The sequence below is a fragment of the Coregonus lavaretus genome (genome assembly GCF_964263955.1).
Source record: "Coregonus lavaretus genome assembly, chromosome: 15".
Classification (NCBI taxonomy): Eukaryota; Metazoa; Chordata; class Actinopteri; order Salmoniformes; family Salmonidae; genus Coregonus; species Coregonus lavaretus.
In genome coordinates, this window is record NC_140002.1 from 19,731,317 (window position 1) to 19,757,729 (window position 26,413).

Here is a 26,413-nt window from a genome sequence, read left to right on the forward strand (position 1 = left end):
GAACACTAGCAACCAAATATTGAAGTGAACACAGTCCCAAATTCTGTTCTGCGACTTACTGTATGAAATGTTTAATATCAATAAAAGCAGTATCATTACCATGTGCCACACATTCAATAGGCTTGAGGTTTACTAGCATAATGCCAAAGGTCGGGATTCACGCCATGTCCATTCAAGGTAGACGTTGCATATTTCCATTAAATCAGAAATGACCATTAAATGGCGCATAACCAACAAAGCATGATCTGATTGAATCCTGGCCAATGACAAACAAATGACGAATTATTACTTTAATACATAACATCTTACCAGTTCAGTTAGTTCATATGCTTGTGAACACTCCAGATGAGAGAACATTATGCATTGGGGGGGGGGGGGGTTACATAGACTGAAGAACACAAGAGACAATCTAGCACTGTCCACAGCCTAAGGCCACAAACCTCTCTCACCATGACTTTGTATGAAAAATATAACAGAAAACTTAGTGAGGCCACATCTTCACAACCACATGCTTTCTCTCTGGCCCTGTTCACATCAGGTTATGCAACTGATGTACAACACATTTAACTAAACTGTTGGGATACAACAATGTTTGTACAAATGCATTTTACATCAGTTGTAGAACCTGTGTGGACCGGGTCTAAGTACACACACATACAGTCTAGATAGTCCACTTTATTCTCCTCCACCTCCCTGCTGCTTCTTTTTCTTCTGTTTGCCTGCAGACTGTGTCATCTTGGCCTTCTTGGCCAGCCCCTGTCCAGGTGTCTCTCCTCCTCCTGGCTGTTTCCTCTTGTTTTTGTTCCTTTTCTTCTTCCCTCCCTCTGGTTTCCCCAAGGGGACTGTGTTGGCATCTGTTGCCCCCTGCTCAGAGACGGGCAATTGCTTCTTGCGGTTTTTTCTCTTTTTGGTCTCAGGCAGGAATCCTTTCTTCTTCTTGGGAGCGGTCGGCTCAGCCTGGTCCTCCTTGGTTTTCCTGGTCCTGTCTCTTTTGGGCTTTCTGTTAAAGATGGAGCCACAAAAACGTGGTATTAGAGAAGGGGTTCGCAAAGTGGGGTCTGTGGACCCGGTACTGCAGTGCCAGATCTCAAAATAAAACGTTAGACATTTTCATTTAAAAAAATGTAGTTAACAGATTAAACACATTTTCTGTGGAATATGTTTACAATGTAATATTATTAATCTACAATTTATATTCCTGACCCTGGGCAACATGGGATATAGGTATCCACAGTACGCAAAGTTCTCTCTGCCTCATGGCAAAATGTGTAGATTTGCAGGAAATTAGCTTAAACTGCTAAATCTTCTCTCCGATGCCAAGAGGCGGGAATTTACAATATTCCTTCCCAGGGCCCGAGACTTGGTTCATCTGGCCATGCACTGCTAAAGTCATAGTAAAACTCCTTGTATTTTGCTCGAGTTGTGTTCTGATTATGACGGGGTCCCCGATGAATTCGCTATCACAAATGGGTGGCAGGTAGCCTAGCAGTTAAGAGCGTTGGGTCAGTAACCGAAAGGTTACAGCCCCGAGCCGACGTACACTTGAGCAAGGCACTTAACCCTAATTGCGCCTGTAAGACGCTCTGGGTAAGAGCCTGCTAAATGACAAAAATGTAAAAAGGGGTCACCCGCCCCCAAAAAGTTTGATAACCCCTTGGGGGGCCCTAAAAGGACTACTAACCAACCTGCTCTGTGGGTATACTGCCACTGCAGCTCTTATCAATTATCTGAAATAGTGGAAAGTTTCAACATTTCTCACATCCAACAACAGAAAAACCTGTCAAGTAGGTCTCAATGATGATATGTTACTATGAGTGTATTGTTGGTACTATTAATTCCCAATGACATGGTACTGTAACTGCATAAAGTCATCCTGTGGCGGAGTTACTCACATGACTCCAAAGTGTTTCATGAGGGCCCAGTAGGTGTCCTCCATCTGGCCTGTCTTCCTGAAGCCCAGAACCTCTCTCATGGACAGAAGAACCTTCTTGAGGGGCTCAAGAGCCACAGACAGTTTCTGTAAAACACAGGAGACAAAGGTGGGTTAAGAAATCCTCACATTTTAGTAGGATGTGGTAAAATTAGAGTTGGTTTACCTGCTGGTTGACGTTTTTGACGAGGAACAGGCCAAGCTCCAGGGCTTTGACCAACTTCTCCTGGACCACCTTGTTCTTACCGGTCTCAACTACAGTCTCCAGACTCTGAGGAGAACAACATCCACAACCATATCAGTAACATCTTCTAAATCAGAAGCCCAGGGAGAGACAGATGATTTATCATCTAAGTGAAACCTATAGATTGAACTGCATGAAAATCAATTGTTAGTTGATCAGAGTTTATTAATGTGATATCATGATTTTTCCCATGCTTTATAGTAATGATGCCAAGTCTCTGATGTGATCTAGAGATTGATTCCTATGGATTGCAGTATGGTGTACTGTGGGGTTTCACACGTTCTCTAATGTCTAAGCTTGGGTGAGGTGTTTGATGCCTACCGCTGCCACCTGGCCCACCGCCTTCTGAAGCAGCCCTGCCCAGGGGTCGCCCGCCAACAGCTGCTGTACCTCCCTGCTCTGCAGCGCCCGCAGCACCATGGCACTGGCTTGGCTCTGTGGCACATACATACAAAGTCAAACCCTCAATGTGCAGATGTTATTCTGCAGATCAGTGGTATTTACCATCAGGCTGAAAGGACCATTGGCTGGGAAGAGTTAGGTCAGTCATCACTGTAAAAGTGGAGCTGGTAGAAGTTGACCCAGGGTTAGATGCTTTTTACTCCTAATTGTTGAGGTGAGGAGCCTGCTAGTCTTACCTGTTGGTGTTCTCGGATTCCTGTTGTGATGTGTTCCACTGCAGTCTCCAATATGTTCACACACAGAACCTACACACAACAGAAGATAATCAACCTCCAATAGCATCACGGTTCCACCAGCCAACAGACTACTTGACACCAGCCACAAGAGGAAAACATTATTTATCTTCAAGTGTTTATACAGTCTCTTGAAATCAGAGGGCAGTGTGGATAGAATAAGAGTGTTGTTGCCGTTGTCTCACAGGGAAGCGGGTGAAGAGGTCGATGAACATCAGGCCTGACAGAGGGCTCTTCCTGCGCGTCATGAATGAGCACAGAGCCCCTTTAAAGATGTCCGACACCCTCTCCACGTCCACGTTACCCATGAACCTCAGCTGCAGCACAAGGAGATTTCAGCATATCAACAGGTTGGTTTTACACAAAAGACACGCTAATAGTAAATACTCAGCGTACATTAATGTTGAACCTATCAACAGATGTGAGGTTAATGTTGAACCTATCAACAGATGTGAGGTTAATGTTGAACCTATCAACAGATGTGAGGTTAATGTTGAACCTATCAACAGATGTGAGGTTAATGTTGAACCTATCAACATTAATGCAAGGGGTTGGTTAAGGACCAACTTCTGTCACTGTAGTGAAATTTGAAAGGTAAAGAGGCTTACCTCCTCAGTAGATAGTGTTGTCTTGCCATCTGCTGAGGCCCCAGGCACCCCCCCTCTCAGCACTTTGACCAGGTACAGAGATGCACTGAAGAAGTAGAGTGACACTGACGAGTCAGAGAGCTTCTGGGCTTTGGTCATGAGTTTCTCCAGTAGGTCGTGGAGCTCCCCCTGTCTGTCACCTACGGTCTTACAATACTGCTTGGCCCGGCATAGCTGGTTCCTGGAGGGGAGGAGGGGGGAGGGGAGAGCGTAGAGGATGTTACTGACTGATCAGTGTGGCAGAATAATACTGGAAAACCGTTGACATGACAATGATAATCTGTCTCCCCAGACAGGAATTGATCAGTCTTCAATGCACCTGCACCTGACAAGTTGTTCTATATAGGTGCATAAAGAGAAGTAAAACACATCCTGTCTTACATCTAACACATTGCTTTGCGTTAACAGTATTAATGTCATTTGTCATTAAAACACTTCCTCAAATACTTAATAATATAAATTTCATTTTCACTTTCATTGTGTTCCTAAAATGTTCTATTTAGGATTACATGTACTCCTTGTAAAAAATGTTAGTGCAGTAGAGCTCTGTATAATAGTGTTTGTTAATGAGTTATTACGCTAGAGAACAATCCAAGTGGATCCATCGCTTCCAATCACTCCTCGGTTATGTCCAAATGGCACCCTATCCCTATATTCTATCCCCTTTATAGTGCACTACCTCCAACTTCCTTAAAGGGGCAGCTGAACATTTGTCTCACAAGTGACTCATTTGAGGGTACATTGTGCCTGATTTAAGCATGGAACACTCAAACCTTTTATTCATTAACTTTTAGTATGCTACTGTACCTGTAGACTCAGTCATTGCGCTAACACTAGTTTACATTGGCTTGCGAAACTACCTGTAACTTCCTGATATGACATATCTAACATCACAATCTGAACTCTTTTATTTGATATTATTTTTTGTATGACGAGTAGGGATGCATTCTGTGCTCAGTCAATGATTTCGATATGCAGGATTCATATGCATTTTGACAGATGGAATTATGACTTTTAACCAAATTTCCATTATCAACAATTGGCGGCGTCTCCATGTACATACGGCACCCTCCGTAATTATTGGGACAGTGACACATTTAGTTGTTTTGGCTCTGTACTCCAGCACTTTGGATTTGAAATGATACAATAACTATGAGGTTAAAGTGTAGACTGTCAGCTTTAATTTAAATGTGCATGCTACCATGATTGTGGATAGTCCTGAATGATGAGTGAGAAAGTTAAGATGCAGAAATATCATACCCCCTCAAACGCTAACCTCCCCTGTTATTGTAATTGTGAGAGGTTAGCATGTTTTGGGGGTATGATTTGTGCGTCTAACTTTCTCACTTGTATCATTTCAAATCCAAAGTGCTGGAGTACAGAGCCAAAACAAAAAATGTGTCACTGTCCCAATAATTACGGAGGGCACTGTATAAAAAAGTATGTGTAATGTAGTATCGACACTGGGAGGCCCCCAAAGTAGAATACCTGTTAGGCAACTGTATAAAACATGTGGTCAGCCCTCAGTCTGGAGAGCTACTCAAACACATCAAAGCCAGTTTATCAAGGTCTAGTTGAGCAGCTCATTTCTAAAATGTGGTTTGTTAGAGGGAGACTGGAATAAAAGCCTGCACAACCATTAGCTCTCCTGGAGGATGGTTGACCACCCTTGATGTAAAACATTGCAACATTACAACCAAATATGTTTTGTGCCTTTTTAAATAATTCGCTCATTCAAAATCTCAAAAGATGAAATGGCTATGGTAGGCTACAAATCTTTTTATTCAGCTGAAACAAGCCCACACATTTTCAGGAAATGTACCTTTTCTAGTTTAGTCATATTTATCTTAGCTACATTAGAAGTGTTTACTTTGCAGGCTGACTAGCATCTATTGAGTTACAATGTACCATACATTGGATGCTCAAATCAACTGGAAGTATCTACAAAACAAGTTTTGAAGCCACATGATCCAAAAGAAAGGCAACATCTAATATTTATTTCTACAATGAAATGTTCATGATTCACAAATTTTTATTTTGATTCACATGATTACATTCACCGTGATTGAACCGAATCCCAACTAATAGAATGGTAACATGAATCGTTCGTTTCATCAAAAATAATCATTTAAATTAGTCATATGAAATGTTCAAACTTTGTATGGCCTTATTTGCAAGTGTTGTTTTTTTGGGACATGATGAAAACATTAATACATGCTAATAATAGCTAAACAGTTAACTAGAGGGTACAATATGTTTTGAATTGGCTACCTAGTTAATCTGTTCTCTATCATATTTTATAGACCTACCTGCTGATGCAACGGCCCACTCCTCTCGCAAATATGCAGGTGATGCGCACAAACACAGATGCGCTAGTGTCATTCCGATTCTGGCTGATGTTGATTTTTATTTGATTGATAAAATAGTAAAAAACTGTGCCTAAATAAATACATGAATAGAAATTAATAATTTCCATGACTTTTCCTAAACCTTTTGGATTTGATCATTTTCCAAAACTTTGCCAACCTGGAAAACACCCAAAAAAGACCTCTTCAAAAAAGACCTCTTCAACCACACGCGCAAAAAAAGTTTTATTCAGATCTACATGATTCACGTGGATGGCCTATTTTGAGATCAGAACGGCGGAATGCGACGACTTTGCATCCCTGTGTATGTGTCTGAGGGTAGTGGGTATGTATCTGAGCCAGTCTCCTGTGTATGTGTCTGAGGGTAGTGGGTATGTATCTGAGCCAGTCTCCTGTGTATGTGTCTGAGGGTAGTGGGTATGTATCTGAGCCAGTCTGCTGTATATGTGTCTGAGGGTAGTGGGTATGTATCTGAGCCAGTCTGCTGTGTATGTGTCTGAGGGTAGTGGGTATGTTTCTGAGCCAGTCTGCTGTGTATGTGTCTGAGGGTAGTGGGTATGTATCTGAGCCAGTCTCCTGTGTATGTGTCTGAGGGTAGTGGGTATGTATCTGAGCCAGTCTGCTGTGTATGTGTCTGAGGGTAGTGGGTATGTATCTGAGCCAGTCTCCTGTGCATGTGTCTGAGGGTAGTGGGTATGTATCTGAGCCAGTCTCCTGTGTATGTGTCTGAGGGTAGTGGGTATGTATCTGAGCCAGTCTGCTGTGTATGTGTCTGAGGGTAGTGGGTATGTATCTGAGCCAGTCTCCTGTGTATGTGTCTGAGGGTAGTGGGTATGTATCTGAGCCAGTCTCCTGTGCATGTGTCTGAGGGTAGTGGGTATGTATCTGAGCCAGTCTCCTGTGTATGTGTCTGAGGGTAGTGGGTATGTATCTGAGCCAGTCTGCTGTGTATGTGTCTGAGGGTAGTGGGTATGTATCTGAGCCAGTCTCCTGTGTATGTGTCTGAGGGTAGTGGGTATGTATCTGAGCCAGTCTGCTGTGTATGTGTCTGAGGGTAGTGGGTATGTATCTGAGCCAGTCTCCTGTGTATGCGTCTAAAGGCATTAGCATGACGTACTTGAAGATGTCTGCGGCCTTGCGGAGGAAGTCCTGCTCCTGCTGGTCGCTCTCAGAGCTCATGCCGCTCTCGATGACGCTGAGCAGGGGCTCCACCATGCCCAGCACCAGGGGGCTGCTGCCCTGCTTGGCCAGGAACACCTCCACCAGGTCCAGCACCTGGAACACAGCAAAGGACCAGGGTCAGCACACCATGAACATAGGGGGGGACCAGCACCAGAAGAACAAGAGAGGCAGTGTTAGAAATAGCACTGCTCATAGCTAGTGTAACAAAGTTATTAGTATGTGCCCTGAAACTAATACTAGTACGAGCATTGGAAACAGCACATCACACCTTCCACTCTTACAACTCATTTCTGTATCCAAACAGATGAGACAGAAATAGTCGTCTTGTCATGTGAATACCTTGATCTTGAAGTCTCTGACGAGGGTCTTTTCCTTTTTGAGCTTGTCCTTCTCGTCCTTCTTGGCCTGCATCTTCTTCTTTTGTTCAAGGAACAGTGCTGCGATGCTGCTGTCCAGCTTCATCATGGCTTCATCGTCCAGCTCGTCATCATCGCTGCCGTCCTCGTCTGTGGCCTGTGACGGGCAGGAAGAACGACCCAGTCCAGTTAATGTCTAGAATACCATGTCTCTGCTTTTGAATCCTCCACTTCAGAGAGAATTTCAATGTAACCTTGAAACCACTAGAAACTTATCCAGAGAGACTTACTACAAAATGCATTAAAAAATGAGGGCTAAAAAACAATTTCTTGAACACTAGAAGTGAAACCTTGAAAACTAAGAGTTACCGGTAAATACAAACCCAGAGCTAGAACAAAATACCAATCACAGGCAAGAAAACACCTACCAGAGCACCCTGGTTCTGTAGGACCTTCATCAGCTCAATTCGGAAGTTCTGATCCACCTCGCCCCCTTCCTCCATGGCCTCATCTTCACCCTCCTCCTCATCAGAGTCATCATCAGATTCATCCGACTGTTCCTCATTCTGGGGAAGCAAGTAATACATATTTAGGATGAGTATGTTTACATTCAAATATAAGCAATCACTCTTATGGGATGCTAGGACATTGTTTAAAATGAAGGATATATTTAAGCAATAATGCCCGAGGGGGTGTGGAATATTGGCATGACGCAGAGTGCCTGGATACAGCCCTTAGCCGTGGTATATTGGCCATATACTACAAACCCCGAGGTGCCTTATTGCTATAATAAACTAGTCTCCAACGTAATTAGAGCAGTAAACAAGTAATTTGTGTCATACCTGTGGTATACAGTCTGATATACCACGGCTTTCAACCAATCAGCATTCGGGGCACGAACTACCCGGTTTATAATATTCTTTAGAATACACTTAAGTTTTTTGGACGTGACTAGGTGTGAAAGAACTGATCTGACCTCCATCTCTTCCTCATCGTCCTCATCCTCCTCTCCTTTCTTTTTTTTGTCTTTCTTTATCTTGTCTGAGTCTTTATCATCCGTCACCACGACGGCACTGTCCTCCTCATCTTTATCTGGGTCCAGAACCTAAATACACAATGCATCTAATTAATGGACATTCCTGTAATATACTAACATGTACTTTTACAAATCAACAAAAGTTACCTTCAGTGAACACAATGTAATATTTGAATGTAACATATCAAAACTACAGCTCTGTAACAGTACAGTATTCTCTAGTCTATCTTACAGGAAACCTTCACATTCTCTCAAACACTTACATCCAAGATGGCAGTGAGGGCTCTGGCGGTGACGTGGGGACAGATGTTGGAGAAGACAGTCCTGCAGACGTGGCGGATGTGTCTACTGGGCTGGGACAGGAGGGAGAGCAGGATGTCCACTACCACCTCAGCCCAGTGGGGCTCCACTCCTTCTGCTGCTGCAGTGCCTGGATGAACGGAGGACATATGGTTCCAGAGACATCACACCAAGGGCTACCATATTAAACATAGAGGGTGGTATTTATCAAACCTTACTGTCACCGTAAAACTGTGAAAGAGTATGGAGGGGAACTAGCCAAATAGATGGTTTTCATTGTTCAATTTATGGAGAATGAGCACTTCCTTCCCTGTCACAGATTAAGACCGGGGTGGTTTAGACAACTCTTCAGTAAGGTTTATTGGCTTTGACACATTGCCTATGGATATGTGGTCTCTTACCCGTTGTCTTCTTCTTGGATTTCTTTTCTTGGGCTTTCTCCATGCAGTTCTGCAGATCCTGCATCAGGTCCACCAAATCCTCTGGAGCCTTTACGGTACAAGCAAACACGTATACATAAATGTGTGGGAAAAGAACGAAGTAGAATTACGTATCTAAAATGTAAAAAAATTATTACATTAAATAAAAATAAATTAAAAATGTCCATATTACTACAATAATAATTGTTCTTCCCTCATTTGTTAGTTAATTGCTTACCTTGAAGAGGTGAATGCCAACCAGCAGGAAGAGTTGTTGGAATGCAGAGGTCTCTGGAGTCTGGCCTTTCTTAGATTTCTTCATTAGAGTCCCTACTGACGCCAGCATACTAGATATATCATAACAACAGGTTCACTATTGGGTTACATTTCTTACACCAACCTTTAAATCCCCCATCTCTACATGGTCCATGTACAGTCAGTGTGGTCTGTACCTGTCCCAGGAATGTCTCTGCTCAGGGCTGAAGGGCTGGGTGCTCTGGGCATACTTGGGCTGGTTGAGCAGGGCGTCAGCGTACTGCACTAGGCAGTAGATCCACATGGAGCCGTCACCCGTCACACCCTGCACGTGCCTCTGGTTGCGGCCCGCCACCTCGGGGGAGTCGCCCAGCAAAGGCAGGTGGTTCATGTGCTGCAGCAGTCTGAAGGGGTTGGGAGATTAGAGAGACGTGTTAATAGGGTGTGTAGAGTAACAGAAATGAACACTCATGCTGTGGCGTTTCATGTAATTGCCCCTTTAAAACCATACGTTTAAAACTTAACCGACTATTCCAGCCATGATCTTCATCTTTGACTACCCCACAGCTTGTGTTTGGTAAAGTGATAGTGTAAAGAAGTCTTATTTCACCCAAAGAAGGAGTTGATGATGATGGCTCTGGTCTTCTCATCCAGGGGCACTGACAGAGTGGCTTCTGTCTCCGGTATGTCTGGGGTGGCCTTCTTAGCATTAAAGAAAGCATGGAAAAAGACAAACCTGGTGCAATGGAGGATAAAACAATGGGTTAGCATCTATTGGGGATGTGCATCTTTCCCTCTCAAGATAATTCGATACATGTGCTCCGATATGATGCACTAACATTTGTTGCATAAATACATTCATTTTTCATTGTAAATTCAAATCTGATGCTGATGGAGCTGGGTCTCTCTGAGCTGGATCTGTCTGAGCTGACTTGTGTGTGTATTATGTATATGTCTATGGTGTATGTACTATGTAGGCACTGAGCTGAGCCACAAGGGAGACTAGGCATCTACCACGCCACTACCAGATTGGGGGGGGGGGGGGGGGGGGGTACAATTTAGTTTTTTGTCCCCCCCACTTTGGTTCTAAAATCACCATCACCCACTAATTAACTTGTCATTTTTGCAGATTACAGTAAGTGTTTGAGCTAGTAATGTATCAATCTTTATGGTTTACAAATTAGCTATGACCAATGAATATATAGCACAATTTTGTATTTGACCCCCCCTCCAAAATAAACCATTAAATAGCACATTATCCAAACAGGTTGTGGCATGGAAGCCTTTAGCCTAAAGTATTTACTTCACACTAAGTCCCCATAAACTCAAAGCACATTCACAGTTGACACTGCCGGACTGCAAACGCGACACGAATGCAGTTAATAAACCCTACAGGAAACCCCTACAGTATAGCCTATAAAATAACGTGCACCTCTTTGAGCTGTCATTAGCTAGGTTTCCATCCAATTGGCGAAAGATTTTAATGCAAATATTCTAAAATCTGCATAAAAACAATGCACATTTTCCCACCAGATGTGTTACCATCAAATGTACAGGTAGCAGATAAAAAGCTGTGTGTGATGACGTAGTGCACATAAAAATAAATGTTGCGGTTAAATTCCCATGTACCGAATAAAGAAATACAAGTTAAATGGGTTTCTATCAGATTTTCAACTATACTCATGGTTCTCACAAAAAATGTTATATAGAAAGTGTGCCCACTGGTATTATATCTGCGTGCTGTTGGCTACAGTGCACGTATAGCCTACATGATGAGATTATTATGGACAAAAGAGCGAGATGATTTGTATTTGTCAAATGGCAGCCAAGCATCGATGATCATGTCATCAGAATAAGATCCTCGATATTTATTGGAAAGAAGCATCAAGCTCATCACCTTGCACTTTCACCACCCTGTGAAGTTGATCATAACTTGTTTCATATGTAGCCTAATAAATTGCATGCTCTCCTGAGGCGGCGTAGTGGGAGGACCACACAAGATGTCATCGCGTGACGGTTTACTTCGATATGATATTATTTCTCACCTCCCATCATGACGTTTATCTGACATGTACTTTACTCATAAAAAGGTTGGATGGACACCTAGTTAGCGTGACTCTTCACATTTGATAGGTCTATGCACAATTCACTACATAGGCATCTCTGCCTTAACACTTTCTCTCATGCCTTTGAATTGTTATCTTCTCCTCTCCTAGAGCCATGGCTATTTTCCTATCCAGTCCCAATAAAACCCAAAATCCTGACTCGCATTAACATTTCTAACTCTATTCTGTAATCCATAGGTTGCATTATCAAAGCAAGTCTCTCGCCTATTCATTTCAAAAATACAGCTGTAACATGTCCCCCACTTCTCTGCACTGTCTCGTACTTGCTGCCCATATGTGAGCTTCGGTAGAGAATGTGTGATCAAAACAGTATGAGAGTAGATTAAAAAAAAATTTTTTTACAGAGTTAGTCTCCGTTAAGATACTTTCATATTTAAACTTTTTCCACTCTTCATCTCCCCATTATTCATGAGCTGATCTGCCATCTGTATAGTCATCAACTCAATTTTTCTAAATATAGGAGATATTCTGTCATTCGTTGAAGGAGGTTATCTAGCAAGCTTAGCAAATTTGGTCATTTGACTTTTGTTTGTAAGTGCCATTACAAAGTTTGTATGATTCGACAACGCTATATGCCTACTCCTGAGCGCGCTCGGTGTTGAGATAGCCTACTGCTGAAATGTGCTGAATTAATAGAGGAACATGATAACGCTTGGAATTTATGAACTGCCTGTTTCGCAGTTCACAACAATGTTATTGGCGATCAAAGACAGTTACTTTTATCGTTACTAAATATCAGTTTAATTTGCTTTGAAATCTTTACGTAATGGCGCAGCCAATCCGACGAGGTGCCGCAGCGCCCCTCTTATTTGGGGAGAACCCTGGCATAGTGACCATATCTTGGTTTTAAACGCTAAAGGCCAGTTGGTAGAGCATGGCACTTGCAACGCCAGGGTTGTGGGTTCAATTCCCACAGGGGGCCAGCATGAAAAATGTATGCACTCACTAACTGTAAGTCACTCTGGATAAGAGTGTCTGCTAAATGACTAAAAATGTAAAATGGGCACAAACGATTTGCGGTATTTCCCGGGACTCTAGATAAATATGAATTATTCCCAGGATGGAAGCGTGGTGAATTTTCAGGAAAAATATTTATCCCTAATATCCACTGATTGTTTATAAAGTAAAACTATTGCTGATGGTTAACCTGAACAACGAAAATAAAATATATTGTAAGCCTTGTTCAGCAGGTATAGCCAGATGAGAGTTGTGTCTCCCGTAGTTTACTTTTATTCCGGTAAAACACAATTTTCAACAGCGCATAGATAACAATAACCTAGCAAATTATATTGATTGTCACTCAACTAATAAAGCCTAATATCACACAAGCCATTTTAGCATTTGAATGCTGAAGGTGTTGTGCAGATGTGGAAGATCAGGAACAGGCCGCCTACCTCACGTTGGTCAGCGAACGATGCTGGGCTGATTGACTAGGCTACTGATATTGTCTGGGGTTGTTCGGCATGCAAAATGACTTGTAGATCAATGACTGTCAACCGTTAAATGCAGTTCGACACTGTAGGAGAGCACTCATCAGTTGTCACAAAAGAGGAGGTATTTTCAGAAGAGAGAAAGAATGGAAAATGAGCAACAAAAAAATGTGAACTGGCGATTCGTAACATTTGAATCGATTTTCTGACCGATGCATGCTACATTTGGATTCGGTTGGGGTCCGTGGACAAATGCACTTGTATCTTAAAAATTTGAATCAGGAACCGGTGCGTATCGGTGAATCGTTACATCATCGGTGAATCGTTACATCATCAGTGAATCGTTACATCCCTAGCATATATGCTACATTACTAATATAAACTGCCCTTCAGAATACATTGGTTGAAATGATATAAATGTTGAAAAGATTACGCACATCCAACTTGGTACAGGAAAAAGATAACCCTTTGCTTCTCCCACAAGTGATACCACCAAGGCATCATTTAACATTTCTTGGAGCAGCAAACAGTTAGTGACATGATCTTTTCCCTGCAGTGAGATCTCTCACCTAGCTACATCCATCACTAGATCCTCCTCTCTCTTCACCTGGTTGTTCTCCACGATGGAGGTGAGGCGCGGAATGATCCATTTCCTCAGGCGGAATATACAGTTCTCTCTCCTAAGGATAGAGAGTCAACAATTCATTGGAAAGGCATATCAAATCAAATCTTATTGGTCACATACACGTGTTTAGCAGATGTTAATGCGGGTGTAGCGAAATGCTTCTTTCTCTAGCTATATATTAATAGTTATGACATGTTATAAGGGTTCTACTCACTGGACTCCGCCCTCCTGGTTCTCCTTCTGCCTGCGGGTGCTGAAGTCCAGGCAGCTGTCCAGCTGGGGGTTGAGGAACATCTCTTTGAGCCAGTCCACGTAGCTCTGCAGGGCGGTGGGCCGCAGATGCTGCACAACCCTCCAGAAGGAGGGCACCACGGGGTAGCCCTGGTTGGTGAGCAGGGAGAAGGCCACCATCACCGCCAGCTGCTTCTCCGGGTCATCGCAGCCCTGCAGGAAGTCGCCCACGTACGTCTCCATCTCGGGGGCAAACTTGAAGCGGTCTGGGAGCTGAGGGGCCGAGGTGAGTGCATACTTGTAAGTCAATACATTATAAACTAACTTTTTGGATAAGTGAGCATCTTACTACAAATTTTTTGTGACCAACTAAGATGCCTGCAGCTTTACTATGTATTTCTATGACCTGGTGCATTTGTGGAGAGACTGACCTGAGCAGAGACCACGTGTTCACCGTAGGCCCTCATCACCTCTCCATTTAGCACCTGTTTTAGCTGGGCCAGGCTCAGCAAGGGCAGGGCACTGCCCAGCAGCCGGTAGCTCAGGTAACTGTGGCACAGAGAAGACAGACTGTTGGCACAGCTATGGACATTTGCCACAAAGGAAGGAAAACAGGAACATACATGGGAGGAAATGCTTGCAATAAAAATGTTTAAAAAAAAAAAAAAAAATTGAAAAATTACAGGGGTCTAGGCTACAGAACTTAGTTCAATCAGCTAATATTTGGGTTCAGGGTCCAAATGTAAGTGGGGAGCAATAGTCTTTTAACCCCAGTTCTGTGCTTACTGTGTGGGCCCTGGCTGGTCTTTCAACATTCCGTTGATGATTGTTTCCCTCCAGAAGAGCTCAAAGTTGTCCTCCTTCAGAGAGATCTGCAGCAGGTCCAGAGCCACCGGAGGCAGCAGGCGGTCCTTCTTGACAGAGCGGGCTGCCATCTTCAGTACTTCTGTTAACCTAGAGGAGAGGAAACACAGGTTTTGATTGTACATTTATTAAAGGTGTGTGTGTGTGTGTGTCACCCTGACCGTGGAAAATAACCTAGACCTAGTCGTAAAAAGCTGCTCACTTAGGGATATTGTCCATGGTAATGATTGTGGAGGTGCCCAGCAGCTTCTTCAGCTTCTTGGGCTTGAGCACCTGGGGGAACTTCTGCATGGCCACCAGGAGAAGCTGCAGCTGCTCGGGGGTGCTGAAGGCGGAGGACAGGTCTGTCTGCAGAGCTCCCAGCAACACCTCCTCAAACACCTCCTCTGACGTCTGGAGAAACACACACACACCAAACAACACACAGGTCATACTGACTGCAACCTTCCACACCAGGATTTATCACATTGGGACACCATTAGAAGCAGGGTCCAACATTAAAGTTGGCCCGGGGCGAGTAAAAGCATGTGTAAGGGCCAGTGGATCTCGTCGGGCCAGTAACTTCTCAGCATGTTCCAGATCAACATTTACCTGCTATGTCGCAGTCCACCATTTTAAACCATTGAAGACTACACGCGGAAAAGCTATTTGTATTTGAGCAATATGATTGGCCATTCATTCAAGCACCACCACGCTTCCGCTAGTCACAACTTCTTGAGCAGTACATGAGTTGATGTCTTTACACACAGCACACGCAAGCTGTCCAGAGCAAAAACAAGCGCCCATCAATCTACTCCCTGTGCTTTACGTGATTTACGAAAGTAAACCTTCAATAGTGAACATACTAGTAATATGCTGGCTACTGTTGATAGTCCGCAAAACAAAAAAAAGCTACAAAAAGACACCTAGCATTCGTTTTGGCTAGCCTACTGTAGCCATGACGATATCTCTTTTGGAACGCAGAACGTCTTAAAGGGGCAGTGTCCTATTTTGAAATGTAGAAAAAAATCTACTCAAAATGACATTCTTTAGAAACAAAAATGTGTGCAATTAATACAATACAATTCTAAAGAATGGAGTAATGACTTACATTGCTAAATTAAATTACACAACTTTTTAATACATACCATAATAACCAGATATAGCCTATTAATAGCTGAATATAGAGAGAAAGCATGCCAACCTATAGGCCCTGCGTGGCCCCAAAGCATTTAAAAACTACACCATGTACGGGCCAATAGAAAATATGTTCGGCCCAGTAGATATTTCAGACCGGGCCAATGAGAAAATGTTAACGTTGGACCATGAAAAGAGTGATACAGTATGAAATAGAGCTGGCTGAGTCACTCACCTCAGACAGGATGTCCACCATGGTCTTCCTGGGCAGGTCCCGCAGGTGTTCTCTGTGCAGCGAGAGGCTCTGGAGGAGCTGGACACACTCCAGCACCACCTGAGGCTCCTGTCACACACACACACAGGTAAGTTAGCATACCAAAACACACACTGAAGTCTGAAAAGTAGAGACTGATCTAGGTTCTGCAGTAACAATAGAGGGACATAGACGGGTTGGCTGACATCATGAAAATAATACAAGCATCGACGAGCCCGGAAGGCGTGTGTTATGATTCTGAATGGTCAGATAGCTAGCAACAATGACAAGAAGCTGTCGTGGGGAATCGTAGGTGGCTCGTTTCAGCTCATTGTATCTTGCTATTGATACCATGTCTTGTTTTGAGGTGTTTTGACTAATGTCATGTCTATGCTAATATGGCTAAGATTCGCTAGCTATCTAACCAACAACTAACAATGTATTTGAGAGACAAGTGCTCATTGTGCAAATGGATTTATGTTTTCAATAAACGTTTGGAGACTAAATATATACTGAACTAAAATAAACGCAACAATTAACTATTTTACTGAGGTACAGTTCATACAGTGGGGAGAACAAGTATTTGATAAGCTGCAAAATCGGCAGTGTTTCCTACTTACAAAGCATGTAGAGGTCTGTAATTTTTATCATAGGTACACTTCAACTGTGAGAGACGGAATCTAAAACAAAAATCCAGAATATCACATTGTATGATTTTTAAGTAATTAATTTGCATTTTATTGCATGACATAAGTATTTGATACATCAGAAAAGCAGAACTTAATATTTGGTACAGAAACCTTTGTTTGCAATTACAGAGATCATATGTTTCCTGTAGGTCTTGACCAGGTTTGCACACACTGCAGCAAGGATTTTGGCCCACTCCTCCATACAGACCTTCTCCAGATCCTTCAGGTTTCGGGGCTGTCGCTGGGCAATACGGACTTTCAGCTCCCTCCAAAGATTTTCTATTGGGTTCAGCTCTGGAGACTGGCTAGGCCACTCCAGGACCTTGAGATGCTTCTTACGGAGCCACTCCTTAGTTGCCCTGGCTGTGTGTTTCGGGTCGTTGTCATGCTGGAAGACCCAGCCACGACCCATCTTCAATGCTCTTACTGAGGGAAGGAGGTTGTTGGCCAAGATCTCGCGATACATGGCCCCATCCATCCTCCCCTCAATACGGTGCAGTCGTCCTGTCCCCTTTGCAGAAAAGCATCCCCAAAGAATGATGTTTCCACCTCCATGCTTCACGGTTGGGATGGTGTTCTTGGGGTTGTACTCATCCTTCCTCTTCCTCCAAACACGGCGAGTGGAGTTTAGACCAAAAAGCTCTATTTTTGTCTCATCAGACCACATGACCTTCTCCCATTCCTCCTCTGGATCATCCAGATGGTCATTGGCAAACTTCAGACGGGCCTGGACATGCGCTGGCTTGAGCAGGGGGACCTTGCGTGCGCTGCAGGATTTTAATCCAGGACGGCGTAGTGCGTTACTAATGGTTTTCTTTGAGACTGTGGTCCCAGCTCTCTTCAGGTCATTGACCAGGTCCTGCCGTGTAGTTCTGGGCTGATCCCTCACCTTCCTCATGATCATTGATGCCCCACGAGGTGAGATCTTGCACGGAGCCCCAGACCGAGGGTGATGGACCGTCATCTTGAACTTCTTCCATTTTCTAATAATTGCGCCAACAGTTGTTGCCTTCTCACCAAGCTGCTTGCCTATTGTCCTGTAGCCCATCCCAGCCTTGTGCAGGTCTACAATTTTATCCCTGATGTCCTTACACAGCTCTCTGGTCTTGGCCACTGTGGAGAGGTTGGAGTCTGTTTGATTGAGTGTGTGGACAGGTGTCTTTTATACAGGTAACGAGTTCAAACAGGTGCAGTTAATACAGGTAATGAGTGGAGAACAGGAGGGCTTCTTAAAAGAAAAATGAACAGGTCTGTGAGAGCCGGAATTCTTACTGGTTGGTAGGTGATCAAATACTTATGTCATGCAATAAAATGCAAATTAATTACTTTAAAATCATACAATGTGATTTTATGGATTTTTGTTTTAGATTCCGTCTCTCACAGTTGAAGTGTACCTATGATAATAATTACAGACCTCTACATGCTTTGTAAGTAGGACAACTTGCAAAATCGGCAGTGTATCAAATACTTGTTCTCCCCACTGTTTAAGGAAATCAGTCAATTGAAATAAATTAATCAGGCCCTAATCTATGGATTCCATATGACTGGGAATACAGATATGCATCTGTTGGTCAAAGATACCTTAAAAAAAAAAAAATATTGGGCCGTGGATCAGAAAACCAGTCAGTATCTGGTGTGACCACCATTTGCCTCATGCAGCACAACATCTCCTTCACATAGAGTTGATCATGCTGTTGATTGTGACCATTGGAATGTTGTCCCACTCCTCTTCAATGGCTGTGTGAAGTTGCTGGATATTGGCTTTAACTGGAACCAGAGCATCCCAAACATGCTGAATGGGTGACAGTTCTCCCGAGTGGCGCAGTGGTCTAAGGCACTGCATCGCAGTGCTAGCTGTGCCACTAGAGATCCTGATTCAAATCCAGGCTCTGTTGTAGCCGGCCGCAACCAGGAGACCCATGGGGCGGCACACAATTGGCCCAGCGTCGTCCAGGGTAGGGGAGGGAATGGCCGGCAGGGATGTAGCTCAGTTGGTAGAGCATGGCGTTTGCAACGCCAGGGTTGTGGGTTCGATTCCCACAGGGGGTATGAAAATAATAATAATAATAAAAATAATAATGTATGCACTCACTAACTGTAAGTCGCTCTGGATAAGAGCGTCTGCTAAATGACTAAAATGTAAACAAAATTCTGGTGAGTATTGTGGCGGGCCGGGCGCATGCACGCTGACATGGTCGCCAGTTGTACGGTGTTTCCTCCGACACATTGGTGCGACTGGCTTCCGGGTTAAGCGAGCAGCGTATCAAGAAGCAGTGCGGCTTGGCAGGGTCGTGTTTCAGAGAACGCATGGCTCTCGACCTTCGCCTCTCCCGAGTTCGTACAGGAGTTGCAGCGATGGGACAAGACTACCAATTGGATATCACGAAATTGGGGAGAAAAAGGCGTAAAAAAATATTTTCCAAAATGTCTGGTGTGTATGCAGGCCATGGAAGAACTGGGACATTTTCAGCTTCCAGAAATTGTGTACAGACCCTTGCGACATGGGGCCCTGCATTATCATGCTGAAACATGAGGTGATGGCGGCTGATTAATGGCACGGCAATGGGCCTCAGGATCTCGTCACGGTATCTCTGTGCATTCAAATGGCCATCAATAAAATGCAATTGTGTACATTGTCCGTAGCTTACGCCTGCCCATACCATAACCCCACCATGGGGCACACTGTTCACATCAGCAAACCTCTCGCCCACATGACGCCATACACGTGGTCTGCGATTGTGAGGCAGGTTGGACGTATTGCCAAATTCTCTAAAACAACGTTGGAGGCAGCTTATGGTAGAGAAATGAACATTCAATTCTCTGGCAACAGCTCTGGTGGACAGTCCTGCAGTCAGCAGGACAATTGCACGCTCCCTCAAAACTTGTGGCATTGTGTTGTGTGACAAAACTGCACATTTTAGAGTGGCCTTTTGTCCCCAGCACAAGGTGCACCTGTGTAATGATCATGCTGTTTAATCAGCTTCTTGATGTGCCACACCTGTCAGGTGGATGGATTATCTTGGCAAAGGAGAAATACTCACCAACAGGGACGTAAACAAATTTGTGCACAACATTTGAGAGAAAAAGGCTTTTGGTGCGTATGGAACATTTCTGGGATCTTTTATTTCAGCTCATGAAACATGGGACCAACACTTTATATGTTGCGTTTATATTTTTGTTCAGTCTAGTTTACTTGTCAACAGTCTAAGCCAACACCGTCTGTTTTGCCCCATAGTTCCGCACCCGTCAGTTTTGTTGCTAAACAACCAACCCGTCTATGTGCTCCTCCATTCTCTGCGCCAAACATGGTATATTAGTCTTATCTGCCAAGCCCTTGGGTTACCTGGTGTCATTCTTACCTTTGGAAGGCGTGTGGACTGGGACAGGGCGAGCACACCAAATAAGTTCCCAAAAGCAGCATTTCTGATGAGTTTCTGTCAACATGAACATAAACGTCAACACAAGATACAGTACAAAATGGAGATCTTCATTGGCCGATTACATTAAGTATATGGATGTTAGTAAAATGACTAGTAAATATTTACCATGGTACACAGCTTCTAACTTTAGTCACATCACATGCTCACCTTTTTCACTGTCGCCAAGTTGTGCTTCTCTTTGATTTGATCAAATGCAGTACGCAGAGATACCTCCTCAAACACGCTCAGGACCTGACAGAAATGATGCATAAGTCACATCTTCTTACATGTTATGTAGTAACACCTTAATAACTCATTCGAAAGACTACTCCCCCCTTACCCCACCCCCCCAAAAAAAACAAAAAAACATTGTCAAGTGGTTATCCCACTGGCTATAAGGTGAATGCACCAATTTGTAAGTCGCTCTGGATAAGAGCGTCTGCTAAATGACGTAAATGTAATGTAAATGAAAGACATGTACAAAGACACAGGATGTTGGCGAGACATTAGATGTATAGTAGGGTGTCCACCCACTGCCATGAGTGGGTGAAAACACACTTTGGCGATGAAATTTCCCTTCCTTATGTTAAAAAATACAGTTTACCAAGACAAATATGATTTCTCATGTTCTGAATCGTTCAGTGGGGTCTTTTCATTAACAGTATATCCAAAAAGTCGGATTTCGTAACCTAATACATCCGATAATAAGCACCGAACTCTGTTGACAGAGCAGTGCAGCTTTCTCACTGCAACTTTTGAGGCTTTTACATGTTGAGGTCATCTTCAAAGTTCTTTCCGTATGTCGCAAAAACCTACATTAGCATGATACTAGCTGAATTAAATGTAAAAGGATTTGAGAATAAAAAAGCTTGCTGTACGCTCAGTGCTCCATTGACATTTCACCGAGATACACTTGTTTTTGTTTGAAATCTTTGAAAAGGAACAGGAAATTCGCATCAATATGAAAACTGTATACAAAACTACTACATGTCTCAAAATCGATATCTATCTTACCTCTATATTGTTTTATGTCCTGTGGATTTGAGAAGAATGATGATGATCAAGAGGGCAGTGAGCCTGTCAGGTAGCCTTCATTCTCACACAGCATCCAGCCTAGCTGACATGATGCTGTGCAATTTTCCTTATTTTTGACTCCTTTTTTTTCTTCTGGCCTTCATTGATTTAGTCACCCTAATTTTGGCCATCTTACAAGGGTAAAAACTCCAATAACTTTTGAAAGGATTATGATGGCGACATGAGATGTTGACCATTGGTTTTCTTAGAGGACTATCTACACATTTGACATTATTTTACCCATTTGTCAAAATATGCGTTTTTGATTGCATTACCTGTCCCAAAGCCAAACTGAAGCCTGGCCGGGCAGCCTCTCTGGTGTGTGCCAAGCCATCCACCAGTCTCTTCAGAGTGTACTTCAGCTCATCTGGCTATAAAAGGAAAGACAACACATTTGGGCTAAATGTCAAGAACTGGATGGCTCCATAAAGTTAACATAAAAAGTACGTGTGGTAGCACCTACCCCTTCTAACGAGAGTTTGACAACTCAAATTGATGGGAGTAAGAAACATGCCAGCAATTAAAGCTCTCAACACACGTGGCAATGTGTGAAAGAATATTCCTGGGCATCTTCAGTAGTTAGCTAACGTTAGCCCAACTAGCTAGCCATACTGCTCAGCGTTTTACAGCTGTACCAAACTGGAAATGGATAACGTTATGTGTTTCTCTAAAGTGCAACACCCACCAACAGTAAAAGGTGCCTTGCTAACCAGCTATCTAGCTAGTTTAGCAAGATAAGTAGGCTATGTTAGCTAACTGCGTAGCTAGCTGTTAGCTAGCTAGCAACTGAGAGCAGACCCAAACACACCAACCTTTTCACTCTTCTTCAGATATTGTATGAGATTTTCAATGGACTTCAACCGTATCTCTTGTTCAGGTTTAGCGATATCCCAGAAGAAGTCCAGGAACTCGCGATTCTGTTGGAGAATACCCTTTGCATCCGTAATTTTTGGTCGCACTGGTTCATTTTCTATCTCCCCCATATCTTCATGCATTGCAGTGGCCAAGCATGCCATGTGACAGTCTGGAGAGAAACGTGCGTGACCCCAGCAGCTAAAAAAAAAAAAAAAAAAACTTACTTCTTCCGGGTTCAAGGGAAGTACCCTTTATTCACGAGCCAACCAGTTTTTGTCAGCTCTTTGCTGGTTTACACAGGCACACCAATTCTGACCGTTTACCCAATTATTCGCAAAATAGCTGATCTTGACTGGTCAAAAAGACAAATTAGTGGAAATAGATCAGAATTGAACTGCCTGTGTAAACACAGCCTCTGTAGCCTACTCTGTGGTGTATGATGATCATGGCTGCTTCAGCATAAAATCTTTGAACTCATGCTTTCTGTAGCCTAATCTGTAACATGTGTCCTATGAAGCAAAATATACGTTTGGTCATATTCGCAGATTCACAGACTATTTGGCGTTTTTTTGTAAATAATTTAAGAATATAGACTTAATTCAGAAAGAGCCATGGCTTAATTTTCCAAACTACTACTAATGGCGTCTTTTTGTAGGCACTAATTTAATTGAAGAATTTTCATTTAATTCAGAAAGCCAGGGCAGAATTTCCCAAACTACTACTAATGGCGTCTTTTTGTAGAGACCAGCCTATGAAATTAATTGAGTTTTTGTAGGGTTTTTGGATAAACGCTGAAAATAAGGTATGTGGTAAACACAGGTTTAGGATATCTTATATGTTTTGTTCTATGAGATAGTCTTCCTCAGCTAACGTCAACTTTTTGTGAATTTTGAAGCATTTATATAGGCCTACAAAACAAAGCACATAAAGGCTTCATAATTCATAAAGGTCATGTTAACTGACTGATATTATATCATAGAACAAAACGTAGCTTGTCTTAACCTCAGACCTTGTTTTCGGCGTTTATCCCAAAACCTTATTCTTTCCACATTCATTTTCCCCATAGGAATGGCTGAATGAAGCATATGTAACTCATTTCCGGGTCCTAGGACTACAAACTGGCTGGTTTACACCTGTGTAATAACCAATGATGTCAATGTACCCTAGATGACTAAAAGGGGGCGCTGTTTTGGAGCCGCTGCGCAGCCATTTTTGTACTCAGATTACGTTGTACATACAATAAATGTATTGTCATGTTGTACACAATAAATGTGTTGTGTATTGTACACAAAGTACATTGTAAAAAATATTTTGGAAGCTATAAAAATTAATTTATTTTACATTGGAGTCATTTAGCAGAAGCTCTTATCCAGAGTGACTTACAGTAGTGAGCACATACATTTTTCATATTATTGTGTCCCCCCCCCCCCCCCCCCCCCGTAAGACCCTGCATTAATCCGGCCCTGAATGTTACTGTCCCCACTACAAAAAAAAAACGTAATTACATGTAATTTTGTCCTTGAAACATTTTATTGAAATACTATGGAATGACATTCCTTTTGAGGACTGCTCTTTCTGAGTAGTAACAATATGTGGCCGGTGGCCTCAAAGCCTCTCATTGGCCAATAAATATAATCAACAATCCAGGGTTTATATACATAATTGGTAATAACCTAATCACATAATAAGGGCATCCGTTTGGAAACATTTCTCTTTACAACTGGATGTTTTCTCCACAGACTTCTTCATAAACTACAGCAACAGTCATTAGCAATGTTTTCCATGAATAACATACTTTTAAATTCATGCTGTATTGCATTGTATAGTGTTTTTCATCCCTGGTCCCGGAGGGCCACACTACAGTACCTGCAATGTGAGGACCCCTAGGACCAGTAGTGAAGAACACTGAAATATTTCTACAGTTACGACAAAGCAAATTACAAAGTCCATTCAAAAACTATGTTCTATGTACAGTTGAAGTCAGAAGTTTACATACACATTAGCCAATAACAGTAGAGAGAATGATTTATTTCAGCTTTTATTTCTTTCATCACATTCCCAGTGGGTCAGAAGTTTACACACACTCAATTAGTATTTGGTAGCATTGCCTTTACATTTTTTAACTTGGGTCAAACGTTTCGGGTTGCCTTCCACAAGCTTCCCACAATAAGTTGGGTGAATTTTGGCCCATTCCTACAGACAGAGCTGGTGTAACTGAGTCAGGATTGTAGGCCTCCTTGCTCGCACATGCTTTTTCAGTTCTGCCAACACATTTTCTATAGGATAGAGGTCAGGGCTTTGTGATGGCCACTCCAATACCTTGACTTTGTTGTCCTTAAGCCATTTTGGCACAACTTTGGAAGTATGCTTGGGGTCATTGTCCATTTGGAAGACCCATTTGCGACCAAGCTTTAACTTCCTGACTGATGTCTTGAGATGTTGCTTCAATATATCCACATAATCTTCCTTCCTCATGATGCCATCTATTTTGTGAAGTGCACCAGTCCCTCCTGCAGCAAAGCACCCCCACAGCATGACGCTGCCACCCCCGTGCTTCACGGTTGGGATGGTGTTCTTCGGCTTGCAAGCGTCCCCCTTTTTCCTCCAAACATAACGATGGTCATTATGGCCAAACAGGTCTATTTTTGTTTCATCAGACCAGAGGATATTTCTCCAAAAAGTACGATCTTTGTCCCTATGTGCAGTTGCAAACCGTAGTCTGGCTTTTTTTTGGCGGTTTTGGAACAGTGGCTTCTTCCTTGCTGAGCGGCCTTTCAGGTTATGTCGATATAAGACTAGATATAGATACTTTTGTACCCGTTTCCTCCAGCATCTTCACAAGGTCCTTTGCTGTTGTTCTGGGATTGATTTGCACTTTTCGCACCAAAGTACGTTAATCTCTAGGAGACAGAACGCGTCTCCTTCCTGAGTGGTATGACGGCTACGTGGTCCCATGGTGTTTATACTTGCGTACTATTGTTACTACAGATTAACGTGGTACCTTCAGGCGTTTGGAAATTGCTCCCAATGATGAACCAGACTTGTGGAGGTCTAAAAAAAAAATTCTGAGGTCTTGGCTGATTTCTTTTGATTTTCCCATGATGTCAAGCAAAAAGGCACTGAGTTTGAAGGTAGGCCTTGAAATACATCCACAGGTACACCTCCAATTGACTCAAATTATGTCAATTAGCCTATCAGAAGCTTCTAAAGCCAAGACATCATTTTCTGGAATTTTCCAAGCTGTTTAAAGGCACAGTCAACTTAGTGTATGTAAACTTCTGACCCACTGGAATTGTAATACAGTGAATTATAAGTGAAATAATCTGTCTGTAAACAATTGTTGGAAAAATTACTTGTGTCATGCACAAAGTAGACGTCCTAACCGACTTGCCAAAACTATAGTTTATGAACAAGACATTTGTGGAGTGGTTGAAAAACGAGTTTTAATGACTCCAACCTAAGTGTATGTAAACTTACGACTTCAACTGTACATCAGGGTACTCTCCCTAAAGCATGCACTGAAAGGTGTCATTTCTTGCACCCTCGTTAAACCACAGTGATGTAGGGCACCCTTTAGAGGTGGTCGACAATACTCTCTGTCCAGCCCGCTGATCAGGACGGATGTGGTGTGGAGTTCAGTTAGAAACAGGAAGCTCTTTCTACTCTCCCCCTTAACAGCTCTGTCACAGCAGCCTGTCTGTAAGTGGAGCTGTCAGCGAGATGGAGGTGGCCTGAAGAGGCTTTACTGAAGGTGAGAACAACACCACAATACATGTATTTCTATTGTCTCATGTTTAAAAGCGTAGGCGCAGCTTGGTTGGGGATAGATAGACTATTTGAAGGGGTTCAATTTCAAATGACACATCATGTCATGTTATTGTCATCCTCACACCAAGGTGAAGACTTGATTTTAATGCTATTCATAGCTTTCAATAATGGAACATTTTGTACCACTTCAGAAGTCTGTTTAGATGTGCCCTTATTCAGTCCGGCAATTTATTTGGTATGATGAAGTTCAGTTGAGTGTGTAAAAAAAGAAAAGTAACATTATAAAAATAGTTTTATGCTAAGGTTTTGTACAATTAAAACAATGTAACTATTTCTGTTTAACTGTATACTCATAGACTATATGTGTCAAATATCTTCTCTTTGGTATAAACATAAATCTCTTCTCTTTGAATTAAAAATTATAGACCACTCATTAACACTTTATTTGTTTTTATTAGTATTAGGGATTTAGATCATAGTAACTATTTTGCTCAAGGTAGTTAAACATACAAAATGTATTCAGAAGTTTGATC

The 26,413-nt window shown here is 42.7% G+C and overlaps 1 protein-coding gene across 1 annotated transcript; it reads right to left on the minus strand.

Moving 5' to 3' along the window:
- Positions 1–55: 55 nt before the first annotated feature.
- mybbp1a (MYB binding protein (P160) 1a) lies at positions 56–22,277 on the minus strand. Its single transcript, XM_084177828.1, has 26 exons — positions 22,070–22,277; positions 21,533–21,628; positions 20,352–20,435; positions 20,124–20,198; positions 16,058–16,165; positions 14,909–15,099; positions 14,629–14,796; positions 14,274–14,391; positions 13,826–14,115; positions 13,556–13,666; positions 10,041–10,166; positions 9,628–9,834; positions 9,414–9,522; positions 9,158–9,245; positions 8,720–8,886; positions 8,397–8,525; positions 7,849–7,986; positions 7,404–7,577; positions 7,000–7,157; positions 3,478–3,697; positions 3,055–3,186; positions 2,813–2,881; positions 2,496–2,609; positions 2,097–2,201; positions 1,893–2,017; positions 56–1,000 (listed from the first exon to the last, which is right to left on the minus strand). Exons 1-26 carry the CDS (start codon positions 22,271–22,273, stop codon positions 676–678), a joined length of 3,831 nt encoding a protein of 1,276 aa, XP_084033954.1. The 5' UTR covers positions 22,274–22,277; the 3' UTR covers positions 56–675.
- Positions 22,278–26,413: the final 4,136 nt, after the last annotated feature.